The sequence below is a fragment of the Lepidochelys kempii genome, chromosome 20 (genome assembly GCF_965140285.1).
Source record: "Lepidochelys kempii isolate rLepKem1 chromosome 20, rLepKem1.hap1, whole genome shotgun sequence".
Taxonomy (NCBI): domain Eukaryota; kingdom Metazoa; phylum Chordata; order Testudines; family Cheloniidae; genus Lepidochelys; species Lepidochelys kempii.
This window is the reverse complement of record NC_136399.1, coordinates 27573203-27597586: the sequence shown is the minus strand read 5'-3', so window position 1 is coordinate 27597586 and position 24384 is coordinate 27573203. Positions and strand designations below refer to the sequence as shown.

Genomic DNA, 24384 nt, shown 5'->3' with positions numbered 1-24384 from the left:
GTGGGAAGGGGGCGGTTGGAGAATGGCCATTGGGGGCAGTCAGGAGGTGACAATTGGAGAATGGCCATTGTGGGCAGTTTGAAGGGGGCAGTTAGAGAATGGCTGTTGGGGGCGGTAGGGAGCAGTTGGAAAATGGCCGTTGGGGGTAGTCAGGAGGTGGCCGTTGGGGGCAGTGGGAAGGGGGCTGTGAGGGGCTGGTGGGGGCAGGCAGGAGGGGACAGTTGGCCGTTGGGGGCGGTAGGGGGCCGTTGGAGAACGGCTGGTGGGGGCAGTTTGAAGGGGGCTGTGAGGGGATCGTGGGGGCAGACGGAAGTGGACAGTTGGCCGTTGAGGGCAGTGGGAAGGGGGCGGTTTGAAGGGGGCCGTTGGAAAACGGCCGTTGGGGGTGGTTTGAAGGGGGCTGTGAGGGGCCGTTGGGGGCAGGCGGGAGGGGACAGTTGGCCAGTGGGGGCCGTTGGAGAACGGCCGTTGGGGGCGGTTTGAAGGAGGCTGTGAGGGGCCGTTGGGGGCGGGCAGGCGGGAGGGGACAGTGGGCCGTTGGGGGCAGTATGAAGGGGGCCGTTGGAGAACGGCCGTTGGGGGCGGTTTGAAGGGGGCTGTGAGGGGCCGTTGGGGGCAGTATGAAGGGGGCCGTTGGAGAATGGCCGTTGGGGGCGGTTTGAAGGGGGCTGTGAGGGGCCGGTGGGGGCAGGCGGGAGGGGACAGTGGGCCGTTAGGGGCAGTATGAAGGGGGCCATTGGAGAACGGCCGTTGGGGGCGGTTTGAAGGGGGCTGGTGGGGGCAGGCGGGAGGGGACAGTGGGCTGGTGGGAGCAGTGGGAGAACGGCCGTTGGGGGCAGTTTGAAGGGGGCTGTGAGGGGCCGGTGGGGGCAGGCGGGAGGGGACAGTGGGCCGTTAGGGGCAGTATGAAGGGGGCCATTGGAGAACGGCTGTTGGGGGCGGTTTGAAGGGGGCTGTGAGGGGCCGGTGGGGGCGGGCAGGCAGGAGGGGCCATTGGGGGCCGTTGGAGAACGGCTGTTGGGGGCGGTTTGAAGGGGGCCGTTGGGGACAGTGGGCCGTTGGAGAACGGCCGTTGGGGGCGGTTTGAAGGGGGCTGTGAGGGGCCGGTGGGGGCGGGCAGGCGGGAGGGGCCGGTGGGGGCAGTGGGAGAACGGCCGTTGGGGACGGTTTGAAGGGGGCCGTTGGGGGCAGGCAGGAGGGGACAGTGGGCCGTTGGGGGCGGTTGGAGAACGGCCGTTGGGGGCGGACAGGCGGGAGGGGATAGTGGGCCGGTGGGGGCAGTGGGAGAACGGCCGTTGGGGGTGGTTTGAAGGGGGCCGTTGGGGGCAGGCGGGAGGGGGCCGTTGGAGAACGGCCGTTGGGGGCGGTTTGAAGGGGGCTGTGAGGGGCCGTTGGGGGCAGGCGGGAGGGGACAGTGGGCCGTTGGGGGCAGGCGGGAGGGGGCCGTTGGAGAACGGCCGTTGGGGGCGGTTTGAAGGGGGCTGTGGGGGGCCGTTGGGGGCGGTTTGAAGGGGGCCGTTGGGGGCAGGCGGGAGGGGACAGTGGGCCGGTGGGGGCCGTTGGAGAACGGCCGTTGGGGGCGGTTTGAAGGGGGCCGTTGGGGGCAGGCGGGAGGGGACAGTGGGCCGTTGGGGGCGGTTGGAGAACGGCCGTTGGGGGCGGACAGGCGGGAGGGGACAGTGGGCCGGTGTGGGCAGTGGGAGAACGGCCGTTGGGGGCAGTTTGAAGGGGGCTGTGAGGGGCCGTTGGGGGCAGGCGGGAGGGGACAGTGGGCCGGTGGGGGCGGTTGGAGAACGGCCGTTGGGGGCAGTTTGAAGGGGGCTGTGAGGGGCCGTTGGGGACAGGCGGGAGGGGACAGTGGGCCGTTGCGGGCGGTTGGAGAACGGCCGTTGGGGGCTGTGAGGGGCCGTTGGGGGCGGGCAGGCGGGAGGGGACAGTGGGCCGGTGGGGGCAGTGGGAGAACGGCCGTTGGGGGCGGTTGGAGAACGGCCGTTGGGGGCGGACAGGCGGGAGGGGACAGTGGGCCGGTGGGGGCAGTTGGAGAACGGCCGTTGGGGGCGGTTTGAAGGGGGCCGTTGGGGGCCGTGGGAGAACGGCCGTTGGGGGCAGTTTGAAGGGGGCTGTGAGGGGCCGGTGCGGGCGGGCAGGCAGGAGGGGACAGTGGGCCGTTGGGGGCGGTTGGAGAACGGCCGTTGGGGGCGGACAGGCGGGAGGGGACAGTGGGCCGGTGTGGGCAGTGGGAGAACGGCCGTTGGGGGCGGTTTGAAGGGTGCTGTGAGGGGCCGTTGGGGGCAGGCGGGAGGGGACAGTGGGCCGTTGGGGGCGGTTGGAGAACGGCCGTTGGGGGCTGTGAGGGGCCGTTGGGGGCGGGCAGGCGGGAGGGGACAGTGGGCCGTTGGGGGCAGTGGGAGAACGGCCGTTGGGGGCGGACAGGCGGGAGGGGACAGTGGGCCGGTGGGGGCAGTTGGAGAACGGCCGTTGGGGGCGGTTTGAAGGGGGCCGGTGGGGGCCGTGGGAGAACGGCCGTTGGGGGCGGTTTGAAGGGGGCTGTGAGGGGCCGGGGCGGGCGGGCAGGCGGGAGGGGCCGGTGGGGGCAGTTGGAGAACGGCCGTTGGGGGCGGTTTGAAGGGGGCCGGTGGGGGCCGTTGGGGGCGGTTTGAAGGGGGCTGTGAGGGGCCGTTGGGGGCGGGCATGCGGGAGGGGCCGGTGGGGGCAGTTGGAGAACGGCCGTTGGGGGCGGTTTGAAGGGGGCCGGTGGGGGCCGTGGGAGAACGGCCGTTGGGGGCGGTTTGAAGGGGGCTGTGAGGGGCCGTTGGGGGCGGGAGGGGCCGGTGGGGGCAGTTGGGGGCGGTTTGAAGGGGGCCGGTGGGGGCCGTGGGAGAACGGCCGTTGGGGGCAGCCCGCTGGCTCGCTGCGCCCTGGGGCGGCCGGCAGGGGCCGCCCGCTCACGGGCAGGCGCTCGGCGCCCCGCCTCTCCCCACGCCGGGGGCAGAGCCCAGAGGAAGGGGACGGGCGGGGCTCGTTCGGAGGCCGGGGCGGGGTCTCGCGGCGCCGACACGCCGGGAAGGGGCGGGGTCCCGTCACGCCGGAGGGGGCGGGGTCACGCTGGAGCGGGCGGGGCCCGCACGGCGCTGGGCTGGGGCCTGTTGTGTGTGAGGAGCTCGGGCCGTACCGAGAGCCCGTTAGTGGCTGCTCCGGCTCCCCCCCACCCCCGACCCAGCCCCTCCGCCTCCCCCCCCACCATGGAGGACCCGTCCCGGCTGCTGGCGGCGGCGCACGGTGCGGGGGTCTCCCACCCCGGGGGGATCCCGCCGCCTCCCTCCGCTGGAGACCCGGCCGCCGCCGCCCCCCCGCCGCCGCCCCCGCATCGGCTCCAGCCGGGGCCGCCGCCCCCCGGGCACCAGGATACTGGGGACATCCTGCAGCAGATCATGGCCATCACCGACCAGAGCCTGGACGAGGCGCAAGCCAGGTACCGCAGGGGCCGGGGTGTGCGGCCCTTCGGGTCCGAGCCGCGCCTGCGGGGAGGCTCCCTAGGTGGGCGGCGGGGCGGGGGGTGTCTGGGCGCGGGCCTGGAGCGGGGCTCTGAGCACCGGGGGTCTGACTAGGGGACCTGGAGGCTGGCCGCCGTCTCTGAGCTCGAGGCTCTGGGGACTGAAGGGTCTCGAGTCCAGGGGTTTGTAGGCATCAGGGCCTGGGCTGCGAAGGGCAGAGTCTCTGGGGGCTGGGGACCAGGATATGGCTAGAGAGGCTCCAAGTCCTGGAATCTTGGGGAGCCAGAGTCTGGCTCCAGGGGGTGGCAGTGTGTGGCACTGAAGTGTGGGGTGGGGTAGTGCCTGGCCTCTGCTGCTGGCGTGCTGAGAGCGCCAGGTGCCCAGGCTCCCGGGTACTAACTTCCCTGCCTGTTTCCATCGCCCGTGTTGCTTGTGAACCTGTGTGCTGGGCAAGGCGTGAGGCAGCCTGATTTAGTTTCACGGAGGAACTTTGCTTAAAACGGTAGAGTGAGTTATAGTGTTAGGAGCAAATCCTCAGCATGGGGTTACAGTTTAAGGGACTTTAGTGCTGACAGTCCTGGAGACTGAAGTTCCCTATATATCTGCAGGGCAGGTACAGTTCAGGCAGCAATAAAGCAAACTTTCCTCAGGCACTGTTTATCTAGCAAAAAGAACAGGAGGACTTGTGGCACCTTAGAGACTAACAAATTTATTTGAGCATAAGCTTTCACTGAGTGCATCCGATAAAGTGAGCTGTAGCTCAGGACAGCTTATGCTCAGATAAATTGGTTAGTCTCTAAGGTGCCACAAGTCCTCCTTTTCTTCTTGCATATACTGACTCACAGGGCTGCTACTCTGAAACCTGTTTATCTAGTGTGTCTCAGCCCTGTCCTGGAGAGACCCCCACCTCATGGATGATGCAGGCCATTTTTTATTGGCCCCTCATTCTTTGGCTGCTGCTGAGACTGCTTTTGGGGCAGGGGAAGTTCAATGGTGGTGATTTTTATGATATAGACACTTATCTGCTAGGAATAGAGCTGAGACCCATGAGTTTTTCACACAGGTTACTTAATGAAGTCACCTAATGGGAATGTCTTTGACTCACTAGCTGTAGTGGCACTAGTGACCTAGAGATGGAAAGTTCTACATTCTTTTACTGATTTCCTGAGCCACCACACTTCCTTTTTTCATTTCTCCTTAGAGGATTTGAGGCTGTGGATCTAATTTTTGAATTTATCACTTGCTAGTTCTGCTCAGGGGAAGTTTTTAACTAGACTTTCTTGTTCCCATGCCAGTAAGAATAAGAGTGTGGAGACTTTCAGTTTGCAAGATGAACAGTTAATTTGTATATTTGCTGAGAGGTTCTTGTACCTTTGTCCTGTTGATAACTGTGTAGCACTTGCATATAGTGCTGTAGAGGTGAGTTGAATTCTTAGAATTATTTTTTACAAGCTAGCCTGTATTAATAATGAATTGTCCTTTCTCTACTGCAGATAGGGGTTCAAATCATAGCTCCAGTCACAAATGAAAATTATTTTTTCTGTCAGTTGCACTACTACTGTTTAATTTGGCCTAGGAATAGAATAAATGCAAAGTTGTGATTGCAGCACAGGATTAAAGTGCCCTGGCAGAGAGTGGTGTGTGTGGTAGGGAGAGGGGCATGTGCACACAGGAACTGAATGGCAGGTGTATTGCATTTCAGGTCTAAGGTGCTTTGACAGAGCTATGTGTGAGCAGTTTTCACAGCACCTGCCTGCTCTATGTCTCACTTGGGTGAGAACTAACTGTACTTGTGTTTTAAAGAGAGAAGCCTACCTGAGGAGTAGTACATTGTCTTCTGTGCATATTGTGAATAACATAACCTGATGTAAAAAATCAGCATAATTCAATACCTTGTAGTTTATTTTCTCTGCCTTAGAGGTGTCTGTATCCCTGACTGGCTCTCTGTAATTATATGTTTTGCTTACTTGGCATGTACCAGTTGTAAAAAGTACGTAGACTAGAGGAAGCAGTTTGGAAAGGGAAGGATTGTAAAACAGATCTGGCTTATAAAACTAGCAAACGAATACTCATGCATCAGATTCCAGACATTAATTTGTGACTTTGGTTAGGAGTCTGGCTGACTTTCCATTATAAATTACCTAAACCAAGGTTTATTTACTCTGAGAAGTTTCTTTGGCCTGACATTTAAGCCCTTTCTGTGCTGGTGTCAGCTGCTGAACTGGTGCTGAAAATGGTTTAACTTGCAAATGTAGACAATGGCAAGTCATGGTCTGTACTGTTTCAGAAACTGTAGAGCAAGGTTTTAATTACAGTTTTGGAAACCATGCTACAAATGATTTATCCAAGTACACAGAACTACTGAAAATAAACCCCAGGCCCATAAACATGTTTGGTATGATCTGAAGATAAGTACTAACCATATAGTTATTGATTTTAAAAAGAAGAACAATGGTGGGGCTTCCTAGGAGAGAGTTTGTGGTAAAATTAGTTTTCTAGACTGTATTTACTGAGGAAAGATATTCTACATTATAGTTTTTCAAACAATATTCTGGACTAGTTTGAGTCAGAGGGACTCTTCAGAGGTGCTCTTCTGTGTTCCTCTTATGCCTGTTGAAATGAAGAGGGGGGGGAAAAATACTGAAGGGGATGCTGCTGCTATTTCAAGCTCCTTACATATATTCCATTACTGGTGGTGGTATGAGGCTTCCCCTAATATGCTCTCTCCTCTTACCAGTCACTGCAACACAAAATTTAAAGCTGTCTATAGTTGCTTCATAGTAAGTGCATGCACAGATTAATGTGTATGTCACACACAACACTGCAGTTCTGTTTGATTTTCAAAACTCCTGTACAAGAGAGCTGATAAAGTTGAGTGCTTAGGAAGTTTCCTTGTTTTTTTTTTCTGTAAACAATAATTTAATTATGGGATCCTAGTGCTTTTTGTGTAGGCTAAATTGCTTTAGCTATTTTCAGTGTTTTTAGAAAACTGAAACCTTTAGAAAAAATTTTAGGCACAAAGTTTTTTGAAGGCTCAAACTTTATAAAAAGTGACCTTGCATATGAGATTGTGCATGCACAATACAGGTTCTTGCATTATAGACAATAATGGGTCCATCCGTTTAGTCTACTTGCAAACGGAGAATCTTGGTAAGAAGGCCTGTATGTCATTGTAAAGAAAGCAAAGCATCCCTCCTCAAATCCAGTGTAACTAGTCTCACGGATGCTTCAGGGATGTTAGGCAGAGTGTCCTGGAATACCTACCTATCTGCAAGATGTCTTGGCCATGATTTAGCTCCAGATGTTTTATTTGCTAGACTTCAATTTTATTCCGTATTAAAAAATCTGCATGTTGAACTGTACTGGGTTTCAAAATAGCTTCACTGGGGCCTCTTGAGTTTCAGAACTTTCATTGTTTATATTGTAAATTTTAGACTGCAAGCTAAAAACTGAAGAGATGAAGTTTTATTTAAAATTCATCTGCCAAAAATTACATTACGTAACCCGCTTAATATCAATGTTAATCAACTTTATCATTCTACAAAAGAATAAATATTGGCCATATTAGCTATGTAATGACTTCTGGACAGCCTGTTTCTGAGAACTTGTAACACATCTAGCTTATGTAGTTTGTAAATCAGCTTTTTTAGCCCTATTTTTATGGGAGCAGAGTTTTAAGGCCTAGAATTGGTGGTATGTCATCAAGCAAGGACAATAGAATCCACTTGGCTTTCTTTTCAGCTGCCTTTGTTCTCAGGCTGCTTGTCTGTGGGTAGATATTGATCTGCTTAGATATCTTATAATGTGCATTATGCTTTTCTTGGTTCAGTGTATTGAAGTAACCTGGTCAGTGGACTTCAACTTGTGATATTTTGCTTAATTTTTGTATTGTGTTTGAATATTTATTGCAGGCTTGCAGCTACCTGTTGTAAATGTTGTTGGTGAGGGATTGTAAGGAAATTGAGTAAACTTTTAAGACCTTACCCACAGCTGGAGTACTGCTATGTTAGGAATATCAGGATGAGCTGTATTTAATGAAGAAAACTTCTGAAAAAGGGGTTACTCCCAGCTCTGAATGTACTTTAATTAAATAATAATTTAAAAATTACAAAAGGGATCATCATCACAGAAGGTGGTGGTGGAGGGAATTTTTAAAGGCACAAATGGCAGGTACCTAACTCCCAACTTCCAGTGGAAGACAGGTGCCTTATTGACATTTGTGCCTTTAAAAATCTCCCCCAGAGAAACGTAAATTTTTTTTTAGTATCCTGTTCCCCAGTAGTTCCAGAGAGATGTTCTAACAAACTTTGTGAGGATGGTTCACAGTGTGCCTGGAAGCTAAAATGTAATTGCAGCTACATGTATGGCTATAACTGAGAATATGGCATGACATTTCAGGTGAGATACAGCAGAACAGATGCCATTGCTATCTCTTCAGTGAAGTACTATGGTATGTGACAGGTTTCAGAGTAGCAGCCGTGTTAGTCTGTATTCACAAAAAGAAAAGGAGTACTTGTGGCACCTTAGAGACTAACCCATTTATTTGAGCATAAGCTTTCGTGAGCTACAGCTCACTTCATCGGATGCATTCAGTGGAAAATACAGTGGGGAGATTTATATACCTAGAGAACATGAAACAATGGGTGTTACCATACACACTGTAAGGAGAGTGATCACTTAAGGTGAGCTATTACCAGTGGGGGGGAGAGGGGGGAACGGGACCTTTTGTAGTGCCACAAGTACTCCTTTTCTTTTTGCGAATACAGACTAACACGGCTGCTACTCTGAAACCTTCTGTAGTGATGATCAAGGTTTTCCAGCAGTTGACAAGAACGTCTGAGGAACGGGGGGGGGGGGGGGGATAAACATGGGGAAATAGTTTTACTTTGTGTAATGACCCATCCACTCCCAGTCTTTATTCAAGCCTAAGTTAATTGTATCCAGTTTGCAAAATAATTCCAATTCAGCAGTCTCTTGTTGGAGTCTGTTTTTGAAGTTTTTTTGTTGAAGAATTGCAACTTTTAGGTCTGTAATCGAGTGACCAAAGAGATTGAAGTGTTCTCCGACTGGTTTTTGAATGTCATAATTCTTGGTACTTGAGATTTTCAAGTAGCTTGAGTATTCAGCTGTGTATGAAGATCCCACAGCAAATGTCTGGGGGTTGAGGGGGGGTATGAAGGTACCAGACCCAACAAGAACACTTATTTTTAAGGCTTCTGAATGAGACTGAAATAAAATTTAATGCCTTCTGTGACTAGAGGAGAGACCAACTGAAATGGTGATGGAAAGAGCTTTACCATTGATAGGGAGAGAAGCAGACATTACTTGCCATAGATGGAAAAAAGGGCAAAGGAATTAATTTCAGCATTCTTGTATATTTTGGTATTATGAAAACTGTATTTTTGCTGATGCAGAGTATATCTCATCAAGGTGTTTGAGAACTCCTTTTGTAGTTTGTCTCAAACTTCTTAGGATATACAGGGGTACAAAGATTTCAGAGTAACAGCCGTGTTAGTCTGTATTCGCAAAAAGAAAAGGAGTACTTGTGGCACCTTGGAGACTAACAAATTTATTTGAGCATAAGCTTTCGTGAGCTATGCTCAAATTTGTTAGTCTCTAAGGTGCCACAAGTACTCCTTTTCTTTTTGTGAATACAGACTAACACGGCTGCTACTCTGAAACCTATACTTATTAACCTTTTCCCCCTTCCCATACTTTCTGTTTGGATAAACAAGGACAAAAAATGAGGTGGCATCAGTCTCAAACACTGGAAGCATAATGTGGCTTCTATCAAAGTAGAATGTACTTTAGGTTGTTTGGAAAAGTAGATGAACATTCTAGTGGGGCTTGAGTGCCCCTCCAGCTACAGCTGTGTCAGAATATCAATTGTAAACCCCTTTCTTTGATAGAATTACATGGATGCATCAAGGTCAGGTATAGCTCATAATATGCAAATACTGCTTTTAATATATTCACCACAAACATAACCGCTCCAAAGAAGCAGTTAATGTCTGCTATGATTCCATACTAAGGATGCAGTCAAACACATTCTGCATGATATTCCACAATGTGAATTTATAGGTAGTTACATATGATGTGGCTTCTGGCACTAGGTCCTCCTGCTTGCACAGAGGTGTCCCCTTAACAGACAACCAGCCTGCTCTTGGTACCATTAAGGCCTACTCCTTCTTAAAAAGTATCTCTACCTTTCATCCCTCTTGCACCGAGATCCCAACAATCCTCAGGGTGCAATTTCTTCCATTTCTGTTCTAGGGGAAGGACAGTCTCCTTTTGTTTGTAGGCTGATACTTGTTTTGAGTTTGATTAAACTGAAAGAAACAATATTTGATTTGATCAATGGTAATTGAGTTCTGTTTTGTTTTTTAATGTTCAGAATCTGTATAATGTAAAAATGCGGATCTCTCTCATTTTGGATGGACTGCTTTGTTAGAGCAATTGGAAGAATACTAATTCAGAAAGCAGCCATTTGTTGACTACATCATATAAAATATACTTTCCGTAGAGTTTAACTTCTGTTTTACTTCTGCCAACTACAAGCAACTGAGTATTTCAATTATTCTGGTAGAGAGTTTCTCTTGATGACCTTGAGTGAACTGTGTGACTAGAACTTCTAAATGTACATTAATCTTATTTGCTCATTTTTACAAATACATGGAATCATTTTTTTATAAACCTTGGCAGTCCTGCCTCTTTCCCCTTCCACTTGGCATTCATCCTTTCTTTCTCTCCTTTTCAGAAAACATGCCTTGAATTGCCACAGAATGAAACCAGCTCTCTTCAGTGTGCTGTGTGAGATCAAGGAAAAAACAGGTGTGTTGTTGGAATTTTTGAATGATTTTTAGAAAGTTGGGTATCAGACATGAACATCTCCTGGGTCAAGTGCAATTGAGATGTCTTTACCGAGTGAATAATTTTTACAGCTTCAGACTTTAATGGTGATTTCCTGGCCTAATGTTCTTCTCTGTTGGTTGGAGATTATTTATTTGTAGCTTGCTTCCTACACTGTAGGCCGTGCCCTGATTTGAAGGAAATATTACTGCTCACGGCTTTTGATTTGAAAAACAAAATAAAATGTAAGCATTACAATTATAATCTCTGAGGAGACGTGTGTAGGCATTCTGTTAAAGACATTCTCTGTATCTGGTTGTCATCCCTTTGTCTCTGTCATGCCATTTCTTGAAAGAAAATGGTCCCAAAACTGTGGCGGGACTAGGAGATTAACACTGGAAAATGAACTAGACCTCAGAAAAGAGAGGCTGTGAGGAGAAGCAGAAGATAGATGGGGAAAGAAGACAAAAGCTGCAGGAAACTGAGTTGACAGGTGGATTATGTGACTTATTTTCTTTGTGAGGAGGAATGGGGTTGTTAGGAGCGAGTGGATTTTGATTTTGGCCACCCAGTGTATCAATTGTTCATCTATAAACTCCTGGGCAATGATGTCAGGATGTTTTATTGTGCTTTGTTGTGTAAACTTTTGAGCTTGCTTAATTTGGATGCTATATTAAAGGATAGTTGCTTGTAGAACCTGTTTAATTGTAGAAAATGTGTTCTTTATTATATAGGTTGCTTAACATTAATATCCTAATACTGCCCTTGGTACTGAACCTGTACTAAAAAAATAACTTGTAATTTTCTTGTATGTCACTTTTGTACCATATTTCCAAACTAAAGGCCATCTAGTTATATCTTCAATGATGATCTTGGCATCAAAGGCAGTATGTGATACTAAATGAAATGCAACATACTCACACTTTTGTGTAAAGAGAATGTTATAATTGACGTATTTTGAGTTCTCATAGCAGCAATTTTCTTTTGTTGTAGGAAAATTTTAAAGGAATAGAAATTTGTGAACAGTTATGCTATAGTCTCTTATGTCTGTTTATCCTATGTGGTTTTTTCCTTTGAGCAGGAGCTAATCTTAGAACAGCTAAAAGGAAACTAATCCAAGCACTGGAGCACCCTTCTTATTTGTTTTTCCATGTTGGGATTTGCTTGTTCTGTGTTATGACCTGGAAGTTTAACTTCTATTTGACTTAAACATATTTGTAACAAGAGACTCCAATACCTTGGCTACACTGGATTTGTTTTGGTCTCATAGGTTTTTGAATGTCTAATGGTCTGTCTGTTCCTTATTTAAATTATGGAGAGCAGATGTTATGGCTTCAAGCAAATAAAAGCCTGGACATACTGTAGCATACGGTTTAGGCTTTCTTTGTGACCCAGGCGCACAAGCTTCCTTTCTAGTTCAGAATCAGTTTAAAACATGTTTGGCCCCCCAAACCTCTCTCCCACATTCCCTTTGTTACTGTGCCAGTGTCACTCACAATAGCTCAGGATAAGCCATGTGCCCCTCCATTGAGCAGCCAGCTGGAAAGTGCAGAGAAATTCTGCCCAGAAAGTGCTTTTTAAAAAATACTTGTAAAAGTGACTATTCTTTTTTGCCAGTTAAATTGATTTATCCAAATTATAGCCTTCTCTCAAACTGTTTGAATTCTGAATTGTATGAGTTATATTTTTCTTTTTAGATTAAATAGTTCAGTCACTGTAGTTTGTAGAGTGACATTTTTATTTGTACATTTCACCAGGAAAAATATACTGAAATAGATTTCACTTTCAAGTATGTCCTAGATACACACAGTCCACATGCATTTATTGAAGGCACATCTAACCCAAGCAACGTTTTGGGGGGCAGACAGTGCTCCGTCAAGGAGGACAACAGCACATTGCTCCACTGAAGTCCATACTAACCTCATTCACAATAACATCCACTTAATTCTTTTGAGAACTGGCAAAAGTACTGTTCTGTCTTAGAATATTTTAAAAACCTGTTGTTAATAAATCTGTCTAGCAGACTCTTTTCTTGGTGTTCAGCTGCCATGGACATCAGATGCTTGACTCCAGAATGCTATGCTTATCCAAATATAAAAGCTGTTTATAGCTTTAATATCCAGGTGTGTACATCGATGGAAATAAAAGCAAATATTATCCTTGAGGATTTTCTTTTCCTGACTGATTGCAGCAAACACCTGAGTTATGATGGATTTCGAGCTCTTTAGGGCAGGGGCACGGGCACTGTCTCCTTATGTGTTTGTACAGTGCCTAGCAAAATGGGGCTCTCGGCATGACTGCAATACAAAGAATCAATAAGTATTTTTGTTTAGCAATTTATGACACATACCATTTTTTCCCCCTCCCACTGACTGCAATATATCCTTCCTCTAACATCCCAGCTGTTCAAATAGGTTAATTCAATTTGTACTTTTTCATTCCATTACAGAACTTGGCAAGTGGTGTGGGGCTAAATGGGTGTTTTCCCTTTGTCCCTGGGTTTGTTGACATTCCTACATTGTTGTCTTGTTCCTTAGCACTCAGAACCATGCTGGCCTTTTTCTTCCTTCTGAATTAGTTTTCTTCTCCTCTGTGGTGGAGAATCTACAAGACCTTCAGATATTGACTTTTAAGAAAGCTTTGTCCTGTCAGAACACTTGGGACCAGGAGAGGCAACTTTGTTGTCATTCCCCAGAACTGGGCTCCCCAGGGTGGAGGTGCGGGTTGAGGGCTGTTCTTCACAGAGGGTCATTGGCTGCGGAATTTGCTCCCTCTTGTGGCTAATGATAGTTTGGATTTGATAGCCTTCAGGGTGCAATGGGAGGCCCATTTGTTAAATGATGTGATTATGAGGGTTTCTCTCTTGGTAGCAGTAAGGGATGGCTTGAAGTGATATGTGTGGAGATTATTTTTTTTTAAAAAAAAGTTGTATGGCTACCGAATGCCATTGCAATAGGCACCAAGTCTTCAAATAAATAAAATGTGTGCACTTTCTACAAGCAGTTAGTGCTGATTAGTTAGTCCCAGTTCCTGCTGAGAGCCAATTAATTACTCTGCAGTTCTATTTTTAAAAATGACTGTGAAAAAGGAATCTTCTTACTCCATAGATTCCCTCATGTCTCATCAGAATTGTTTATTAAATTCCAGTCAGTCAGCACCTGTACAACCCTCTGACTCCCAGTGCCTTGCGCTTTGTGTAGTCATTTTATACCTATACAAAGTGGGCCATTAAGACCTGCATTTTCAAATCCACCCTATCCCTCTTCTTCTAATGCCTTAAAATTCAAAGAGGTTAACGTTCAAGGTTCTGTTCTTGTGTGCTGTACAGCCAATAGATGTATTTACCTCTAGCTTTTCTGCACTGTTGCCACGTGGAAGAAAATCTGGAGAGGAAAACAAGCCTAAACAAATTGCATATCATTTTTATTTTGGCATCAGTGATCTCATACAGTTCATTACAGAACTGCAGATCTTTAATTAATGATATGTAAATATATTGTAATGATTGCATTTGCATATTGAGTGAGGTTTCAGTACCTTAGGTTGTGATGTATTTTAATTAAGGATTAATTAGAAATGATGGGAATTTCATTGGGCTTAGTATAATTATTTTACATTTTGATGAATATCTAGTGGGTGTTGTGCTGGGGAATGTATAATACCATGTTAGTGTATATGACAGCACCAGTTTAAAAGGCTTTATGATCCTGAAGGGTGTTTGTTAAAAGCATTCATAAAAATGATGGATGGATAGTGAAAGATTTGGGCATACTACTAAGCCCGGACAAGTCTGAGTCATGCTTAAAACATTGAATATGTGATAGTTAACTACATAAGCAGAATGGCAGAACATTTACTTAGAATAGTCTAGTTATCTGCTGGACAGATAGACAAAATGAATAAATTAGTCTTCATTTATATTTTGTATCAAAAACTAAAGTAGAAACCCTTGAATTATATTTTTGTCACTCATCCTCTGGTACTGTACATGGTAATTACCTTTAAGAGTACCGTACAACTTCTAGGAAAAAATCCAACTACTCCCACTTCAGTTCAATAAAGTCTTGAGACACAACCCCATAATAATGTTGGTTGTTGTACATCTTAGGGTTTTAAAATGCAGTACACATTAGGGTAGCTGCAACTTAAAAAATGTGTTTATCTTTTTGTCCAGTTTGATATGTTGATCACTTATTAAGGTATTGATACAGTGATGAACAAATTGATCTAATTAGTATAGTGGTCCAGTGGGCTACCAAAAGGCAAAACATTGCTAACCCACCTCTAAACTGAAGTGACCGAACCAATCCACACAATACCATATGGGGAAAATGATGTGGGATACCCTTGTTAATTTAGAAATTTGTGATCGTATTAGTGATTTTTTTCTTTCTAATATTTGAGTGAGACTAGCCAATTATGTCTTTACTAGCTTTGGGAGATTGATTAGATTGGGCAAGCTCAAGCTAAACTTTTTGGTTTTCGATTTGTCTCCATCAGAGAAAATAATGAATCATCAATTGTCATTGCTTTTAATTAATCATTGTTTAATGCCAATGAAAAAAGGCTTTTTTTAGGGGGCTTTAAAGGTTCATTTGTGCTACAAATGTCCCTGATTGTGCAGGGGGAGGAGCATATTGTTTAGTGGTTTTTAATGCTTCTACTTTACTTCTGCCAAGTCCTGAAGGCTAGTGTTGTCTTGAGGAGACCAAGATTGCTATTGGGGCAGGGATGAGATTGGCCTGAATTTTAAAAAAATCAAAAGTAAGAGGAGATTCACCTGTTTCTTAACAGACTCTAAAATCCTAATATTGTTCTTGTGTCATAGGCTAGAATTTGTTTAAAGAATCCTTAGCTTCTTGTTTTTCTACTGCTCCAAACACTTCCTTTTTTTGATAGAAGACAAACCAGTACTAAAATCCAGATGGTGTCAACTGAAATGACTTATAGGCAGCTTGTGTTATCTAAATACCCTTCCACACGCTGGATTTAATACCACCCTATAAAGTGGCTGTGCTGGTTATGGTTTTGTTCATCCAATCATCCTCTTCCATGATTACTGGCTCTAGAGGGTTGTTACATAAATGAATGCAGCTTTTGTTCTCACTGATTTGAACAGGCTGCTACGTGCAGCAAATTCTTGGTTATGAATTCTTCAAATAGATAGTTTTGAATGAATCAGACATTTTTTATTAATACCAAAAATAACTCAAATGTTAAACTAGTTGAAGAGGGATGTTGAAAGTATTAGGCCTAAAAATTGACCACCTGTGACAGCTGCTCAGTGAAAGTCTGAGTTTGAGGAGTTTAATGGCTTTATTTAACCATTTAAAATATCTGATCTTTGGGGCAATTATATGTATAATTTAAGTGAATTTCAATTAAACCAGGAGTTTAAAATATAGGTTGTGTAGTAGGCTTTAAAAAAAAAAAAAAAAGCTCAGTCAGTAATGCTTAGGTCTAATCATCTTGACAGAGTTCCATTAAATAAACATTTGACTTACCAGAGTAGAAGTGCAGCCTACAAAATTAATGATTTTTAACTCCTCTCTACTTGTGACTTACTTGAGTCAGCCAACTAAATTCTTCCCTTGAGACTCTACAAGCATTTCATACATGCATTTCAACAGTTGACTTGAGATGAGCCTATGTGTAATTGATAACTAATGTCTAATTACTGTAATTAGACAAGTGACAGAAAATTAAGCTGCAGCTGGGAACTTGACTCTAGCACTGAGGCAGATTCTGATATGCAATATATACATATGGAAAAGGGATTGGCAGAATTGCATTCAAATGGCAAGCAAGACCCAAATATATCTGCTCCTCTCAATTGTATTCGTACCTACCAATCAAAATACTTTAATGTGAAATTTAGCCAAGATTAGTTAGCAAATGAACTCTGGCTCACTTGCCCACGTGGTTGCAGTCCCAGTGGCCAACCCGTAGTTCAGAACTATTTGGAAATAGAGAACTGGCATTTTAAAAAAAAAAACAACAAACTACGATTTTTTTTCCTCTTGTTTCCACGTTACAAAAGTATCTATTCAGTAATGGTGCTGTTAGAGGAACACTTTTGTGTATGATCTGCAATAAAAATATGCTTTCCTTTGTTTTAATTTCTGGTTAAAAAATATGCAAGTTTCCCTTCCTTACACTCCTTTAGCAGAATTCCCCACTCATGTTTTAATGGAGAGCATCTTTTCAGTTTGCTTTTCATTTTCTTCTTTCTGTGGAACTGGCTTTGTTCCATTTTCTATGACTGAGTATTGGAACGAGAGGCCAAGGAGGGTGAATTATAGAAGTCAGAAGAACAGACTTACTAGGTTGAAAACCTAGTGAGAGAGTAAAACAAAGTTGAGGACCATGAAACTGCTAGCTATGGGTGGCAAGGCAGTGTTTGCTACATAAATGGTGTTTCACTATGCATATATGTATTTTAAAACCATTTAAAAGTGGAAAAAACTCTTTGCCCATTCTCTGGCGTTAATGCCAGTCTGTTTTGCCCAAGATTTGTGTCTGAAACTCTTCAGTAAATACACTGTTTTAAGACTGAATATGTAGTAGGGGAAGTACTGTATCTAGAAGAAATGGTGTATCCATATCAGTCTGTTACACACACTTTCTTGCAAAAAATATGCAAAAATATAAGATGCAAAAATTAAGAACTGTTTCTCTAGGTGATCTGAAAGGAATTCAGGACTATTTTCTCCTGTTGGAAGATGGATTTTTTTCTTTTCATAGAATCCTAGAAGATTAGGGTTGGAAGAGACCTCAGGAGGTCTAGTCCATCCCCCCTGCTCAAAGCAGGACCAGCCCCAACTAAATCATCCCAGCCAGGGCTTTGTCAAGCCAGGCCTTAAAAACCTCTAATGATGGAGATTCCACCACCTCCCTAGGTAACCCATTCCAGCGCTTCACCACTCTTCTAGTGAAATTGTTTTTCCTAATATCCAACCTAGACCTCCCGCACTGCAACTTGAGACCATTACTCCTTATTCTGTCTTCTGCCACCACTGAGAACAGCCTAGCTCCAACCTCTTTGGAACCCCCCTTCAGGTAGTTGAAGGCTGCTATCAAATCCCCCCTCACTTTTCTCTTCTGCAGACTAAATAAGCTCAGTTCCCTCAGCTGCTCCTTATAAGTCATGTGCCCCTGGCCCCTAATCATTGCTCTTAATCATTTCATTGCCCTCTGCTGGAGTCTCTCCAATTTGTCCAAATCCTTTCTGTAAGTGGGGGCCCAAAACTGGATGCAATACTCTAGATGTGGCCTCACCAGTGCTGAATAAAGGGGAATAATCACTTCCCTCAATCTGCTGGCAATGTTCTTACTGATGTAGCCCAATATGCCGTTAGTCTTCTTGGCAGCAAGGGCACACTGTTGATTCATATCCAGCTTCTCATCCACTGTAATCCCCAGGTCCTTTTCTGCAGAACTGCCACTTAGCTGGCCGTTCCCCAGCCTGTAGCAGGACTCTGCACTTGTCCTTGTTGAACCTCGTCGGATTTCTTTTGGCCCAATCTTCCAATTTGTCTAAGTCACTCTGGACCCTATCCCTACCCTCCAGCTTATCTACCTCTCCCCACATCTTAGTGTCATCCATGAACTTGCTGAGGGTGCAATCCATCCCATGATCAAGATCATTAATGAAGATGTTGAACAAAACCGACCCCAGGACCGACCCCTGGGGTACTCCGCTTGATAGCGGCTGCCAACTAGACATTGAGCTGTTGATCACTTCCTATTGAGCCTGATGATCTAGCCAGCTTTCTATCCACCATATAGTCCATTCATCCAATCCATACTACTTTAACTTGCTGGCAAGAATACTGTGGGAGATCGTATCAAAAGCTTTCCTAAAGTCAAGGTATATCACGTCCACTGCTTTTCCCCATATCCACAGAGCCAGTTATTTCATCATAGAAGGCAATCGGCTTGGTCAGGCATGACTTGCCCTTGGTGAATCCATATTGACTTTTTTTCTGATCCGCTTCCTCAACCCAAGTGCTTCAAAATGGATTCCTTGAAGACCTGCTCCATGATTTTTCCAGGGACTGAGGTGAGGCTGACCGGTCTGTAGTTCTCCAGATTCTCCTTCTTCCCTTTTTTTAAAGGTGGGCACTATATTTGCCTTTTTCCAATCGTCCGGGACCTCTCCCAATTGCCACAAGTTTTCTAAGATAATTGCCAGTGGCTCTGCAATCACATCAGCCAGCACCCTTGGATGCATTGCATTGGGCCCCATGGTCTTGTGCATGTTCAGCTTTCCTGAATAGTCCTTAACCTGTTCTTTCACCAGTGAGGGCTGCTCACCTCCTCCCCATACTGTGCTGCCAAGTGCAGCAGTCTGGGAGCTGACCTTGTCCGAAGACCAAGGCAAAAAAAGCATTGAGTACTTCAGTTTTTTTCCAACTTTTGCTGGAGTTGTGTAACTTTAAAAAAGTTAAGCAACTGAGGTTCAGTTGACAGAACTATTTTTTATTAAAGCCAACACTGTTATGTGGAGCAAGATTTATGGTTAATGGAGCAAGGTCTTAAGGTTTTTATGTTGACACCCTGGTCCTGTGTGCATGCCCTTGCTCTACTTTTTTGCTGGCAAAGGCAGAAAGAATAGGTTCGGGGGGCACACTTAAGAGAACAGTTTGACTACACTGGCAGTTTAAGACTGTATGTTGTCTTTTCGCTGTCTGCATGGTTTATAGTTTCTGTATGGTTTGTAAAATATTGTGTGACTCAGCAAAAGTTAAGTTAACTTTTATTGTAGTATGCGTGTTTTCAGAATTGTGAATGTTGGCTTATGAATTTCTAATTGTAAACTAATCTGGATTTTTATTTATATTGTTTCAGTATTTTGTAATCTGTGTATATTAAGTGTCCGTATACTTGTTAATCAGGATCCTGGCCTTGCCTATAGTGAAAGATGGTCCCTTTGCCCAACTGCTTCATAATTATGGTATCTCCTTCATCTTGAATCTATGTATTTAAAAAAAAATTGTCCTTGGTGTGTGAAGATTATAGGATATCAAATCTCTGAAGCTTTGCAAGCTTCAGTCATTTAACAAAATTTGTCTAGTACCTACTGTTCTCTTGAGACTAAAAATTGTGGTTAACAAGCAAAGAATTTGAATTAGAAAGAATTGAAAAATGTTTGCATACATATATTGTTCAATTGGCTCAACTGCCCTGCAAACTCTTATTTAAAATGGAGATTGCCCCCAATCAGCTGTTGAGACAAAACACTGTTGGGAGAAGGAAATGATTATATATTTTTAAATAAACATGTTTAAACAAACTACATATGTAGAAGCATGTAAGTTCATAAACGGCTCTAAAGCTTGGCTCTCTTGCGATTAGAGACTTATGTACAATTCAGACATAAATATAGGACTGTTTTGGTGGTTTTAGACTATTCACAAAGTAATACCTCTAGGTCTGATTCTAATGGAAATTCAGAGGTGTCAGACTTGGTGACATAGAACAGACTAGGCAAAATTCATCCCTGTTGTACTGACTTCCATAGAGGTTTGTACTTTTGTGTCATTCTTTTCAGTTACATGTCTAGGAATAAAGCAATTGCCATGGTGTATCAGACCCAGTCCAGTATCCTGTCTCCAACAGTAGCCAGCACCAGATGCTTCTGAGGGGCCAATGGGGGCGTTATCTGTTCCATGAAGTTCTCAACCTAACCTCTAATAGTTAGAGATTAGTCTAATCTAAAGCATGAGGTTTTAAGTCCCTTCCAACATTTTTTTAATGTTAATTACTATAACTCAGTATATCCTTGTTATACATATAAATGTACAATCTCTTTGAATTTTGGTAAATTCTTGGTCTTAGCAGCATCTTGTGAATTTTGAATTTGTCATCATTCAGCTTCATTAACTGTCCGATTTTTCCTTGTACATGAAGACATTACTCTGTTAAAATCTGAAGAGAATATAAATAAATCACCAGAGTTAAAGCTGACTTTTTCCCTACTTTGGAAATAACCTGTTGATCCCTGTTTATATTTATCTAGTGTTAAGTATTCGCGGTATTCAGGAGGAAGATCCCCCCGATGCTCAACTAATGAGACTAGATAACATGTTGCTGGCAGAGGGTGTCTCCGGGCCGGAGAAAAGAGGAAGAGGAGGACCTACGACTGTAGCAGCAACATCAGGTGGCTGTCCAAATGACAATAGCATTGAACACTCTGACTACAGGGCCAAGCTGTCACAGATCCGACAGATATACCACTCTGAGCTAGAGAAATATGAACAGGTGATCTTTCTGCATGGAAGAGTTTTTATCATCTCAATTAAAAAAAATAACCGTTTTTCCTTTGCTGTTGGTTGTAAGCTCAGAACAGGGAGTATAAACTATTCATATAAATGCAAGGATGGCAAATTCAATTAAAAATCTTTCAGCTCACTATGTTAGAATAAGACTAAAATGAAAGGACTTTTGACATTCATTAAACTTGCCTGGTCTGATGTCTAAGCTAACTGAAAGATTATACTTGTTGCAATACTTTTAAGAGGAAATAGAGGAGTAAAGCTAAACGTGAATTAAAATATTCTGGATTTATTCACTTACTGGGGAAATTAAACCGAACTTTAGGGGTACTTTATTGTGTGTGTTGATTTAATTTATTTTCAGGCATGCAGTGAGTTCACCACCCACGTTATGAACCTTCTCAGAGAACAGAGTAGAACAAGGCCAATTTCACCAAAAGAAATTGAGCGCATGGTGAACATAATCCATGGCAAATTCAGCACTATCCAGATGCAGCTGAAACAGAGCACATGTGAGGCAGTGATGATCTTGCGCTCACGATTTCTTGATGCAAGGTAATAAACAAGCACAACCCAATGGCAACAGCTATTGGCTCTGACCACATTTTCTGATGTGTTTGCTTGATGCCAGTAATTATAAAACAGTTATAATGCCTGTATTTACAACCTTGAACTAGTATAAATATCTTTAAATACACACCACTGGTCATGTGTTATGAAGTATGCTTAGTTATCATTAATATTACAATCTTTAATAGCTATTAAAGTCTGTCTTGTGAATTTGCTGAAACAATATAGAGTAGATTTCAGAGGAGATGAGACAAATCCCTGTGGTATGTTCTTTAACTCTTTTTAGCAGGAAGAATAACTATTTGTGTATTTACAGGCGTAAACGGCGTAACTTCAGCAAACAGGCAACAGAAGTACTGAATGAGTATTTTTATTCCCACCTGAGTAATCCTTACCCCAGTGAAGAAGCCAAAGAAGAGCTAGCGAAGAAGGGTGGCATCACAGTCTCGCAGGTATACAGTGCTTTATTTGAAATTGCTCTCATTGTAAAGATGCTTTTTTATTTTTGTAAAATATCAGTAGTCCTCTGTCATTAGGAGACTTGTAGTTAAACTCTCATGGTTCATTATTACCACCTATTATGGTGAAAGAGGCTTTTATGCATCCTAGATTTTGTTAGAGGCTATATGGCAAATTTTTCCCTCTAACCTTGGTTTGAGTTACCTCTGGTGGTAGCCTCAATAACTACTAGGCGATCATGATAGTTTGGTCAAGTATTGACAGGGATGTTTTTCTAGGTCTCCAACTGGTTTGGTAACAAGAGAATCCGGTACAAAAAAAATATGGGGAAGTTCCAGGAAGAGGCTAACATTTATGCAGCAAAAACAGCTGTGGATGCAACAAATGTGGTGGCCCAGGGTAACCAGGCAAACTCCCCATCAACACCAAATTCTGGTAAGTAAGGAAAAGCTGCCTCTAAAATATGACAGGTTTCAGAGTAACAGCTGTGTTAGTCTGTATTCACAAAAAGAAAAGGAGTACTTGTGGCACCTTATACTAACCAATTTATTTGAGCATAAGCTTTCGTGAGCTACAGCTCACTTCATCGGATGCATACTGTGGAAAGTGTAGAAGATCTTTTTATACACACAAAGCATGAAAAAATACCTCCCCCCACCCAGCTCTCCTGCTGGTAATAGCTTATCTAAAGTGATCACTCTCCTTACAGTGTGTATGATGATCAAGTTGGGCCATTTCCAGCACAAATCCAGGTTCTCTCACCCCACCCCACCCCACTCCACCCCACACGCACAAAGTGGGTTTTTTCTTCTACACTTTCCACAGTATGCATCCGATGAAGTGAGCTGTAGCTCACGAAAGCTTATGCTCAAATAAATTGGTTAGTCTCTAAGGTGCCACAAGTACTCCTTTTCTTTTTTCTCTAAAATATGGTATTTCTCATGTTCCTACTTTGAGAAGCCTCTATAGTCCGGAGCCAGAGGCTTCTCATTCTCGTTGCAAATGGCCCTCCTAGTCTTTATACCACTGTGTCAGAGCACCACAAAGGATAAGAGCCTGTGTGTGTGTAGTGGCACTTCCGACTAATCATATGCACATGTTAAAGATACAATTGAAACTCATTAATTCTCACCTTCCTAATCTGTCCCACATAATTTGTGCATTCCTGACCATATCTGTCTCCTCAGGAAAAAAATTAGTAGCGAATATTATAGGGAAGCCTCATATTATACTTCTGAGGGCATTATGCATCAAAAAATTAAATTCTGCACACAATATTTTAAAATTCTGCAAATTTTATTGCAAATAAATGGGGAGCACAGACCACTGGCTGCACAGAGGTGGGAGAGCACTGCACCACACTCCACTCCAGGGACACAGACTAAGTGGTGAGGTTGCAACCAACCCTGACACAGTGCAAGGACTGAGCCTGCCCCAGAATCACCCCAGGGCACTGCCCCTCGTGCCAGGTGCACCAGGTGTGGGCAGGCAAGCTCAGCAAGGCAGGATACAAGTGTGGAGGGGCTTCAGTGTGGGGAATCCAGGTGTGGGTTGAGAGGGTTCTGGGTGGGGCACTCTGGGTGCGAGCAGCTCAGTGGGGGATTTGGGTGTGGGGGGATCTGGATGCACAGGGGCCTGTTGGGGGGAGTTCTGGGTGAAATGATGGGGCTCTGCAGGGGGGTTCAGGTGAAGGTGGTTGGGGCTCAGCGGGGGGGTGTTGGTGGGGGGGGATAGAGCTCAGCAGGGGGGTCTGAGTGTGGAGAGCTCAGTGGGGGTGGGGCCCAGATGCTGGGGGAATGGGGCTCAGTGGGGTGGGGATCCAAGTGCAGCTGGTTGGGGCTTGGTAGTGTGAGGATCTGGGTGCTGGTGGCTCATTGGGGTGGTCCAGGGGGAATGGGGCTCGTCAAGGGGGGTTCTGGTGTGGGGGGGTGAGGCTCGGTGGGAGGGTTTGTGTATGAGGGGGTCTGAATGCACAGGGGCTGGGCGGATGTGGGAGCAGCTCCCTTTACAGTGATCCTTCCCCCTGCAGCTGAGGAGTGATGAGTGCAGGAAGCATGGGGGTGGGGGAGAAATCTGGGGGTGGGTCTGACATGGCCCTGAATGCCGTGCAGGGGGAGGATGGGACTTCCTCTTTTCAGCCCAGCCAGAACTAGCAGCTGAGCCCGGCACAGAGTAGGAGCCACCAGCCGAATCTTTCACAATCCCACGCCCTGCCCCACAGTGATTTACCTCTCTGCCGGCTATCTGGGCACCTGAAACACACTGCTGGGGAGGGTTGCATGACCACTTTTGTGGCTTCATAAGAGTGGCCATACTGGGTCAGACCAAAGGTCCATCCAGCCCAGTATCCTGTCTACCGACAGTGGCCAATGACAGGTGCCCCAGAGGGAGTGAACCTAATAGGTAATGATCAAGTGATCTCTCTCCTGCCATCCGTCTCCACCCTCTGACAAACAGAGGCAAGGGACACCCTTCCTTATCCGTCCTGGCTAATAGCCATTAATGGACTTAACCTCCATGAATTTATCCAGTTCTCTTTTAAACCCTGTTATAGTCCTAGCCTTCACAACCTCCTCAGGCAAGGAGTTCCGCAGGTTGACTTTGTGCCGAGTGAAGAACATCCTTCTATTTGTTTTAAACCTGCTACCCATTAATTTCATTTGGTGGCCCCTAGTTCTTATATTATGGGAACAAGTAAATAACTTTTCCTTATTCACTTTCTCCACACCACTCAT

At 45.2% G+C, this 24384-nt stretch overlaps 1 protein-coding gene across 2 annotated transcripts in view; it reads left to right on the top strand.

The window, feature by feature from the left end:
* Window positions 1–3083: 3083 nt before the first annotated feature.
* Window positions 3084–24384, top strand: part of PBX4 (PBX homeobox 4) — a 28653-nt gene continuing 7352 nt past the window's right edge. Inside the window, exons 1-6 of one of the 2 annotated variants that reach the window (XM_073318262.2) lie at window positions 3084–3472; window positions 10252–10325; window positions 20365–20606; window positions 20985–21175; window positions 21507–21642; window positions 21928–22084. In XM_073318262.2, coding sequence (XP_073174363.1) covers window positions 3243–3472; window positions 10252–10325; window positions 20365–20606; window positions 20985–21175; window positions 21507–21642; window positions 21928–22084 — 1030 coding nt within the window. In that variant the 5' untranslated portion in view covers window positions 3084–3242. The remainder of the gene's footprint in view (window positions 3473–10251; window positions 10326–20364; window positions 20607–20984; window positions 21176–21506; window positions 21643–21927; window positions 22085–24384) is intronic. The other variant, XM_073318264.2, reaches the window with a different exon arrangement.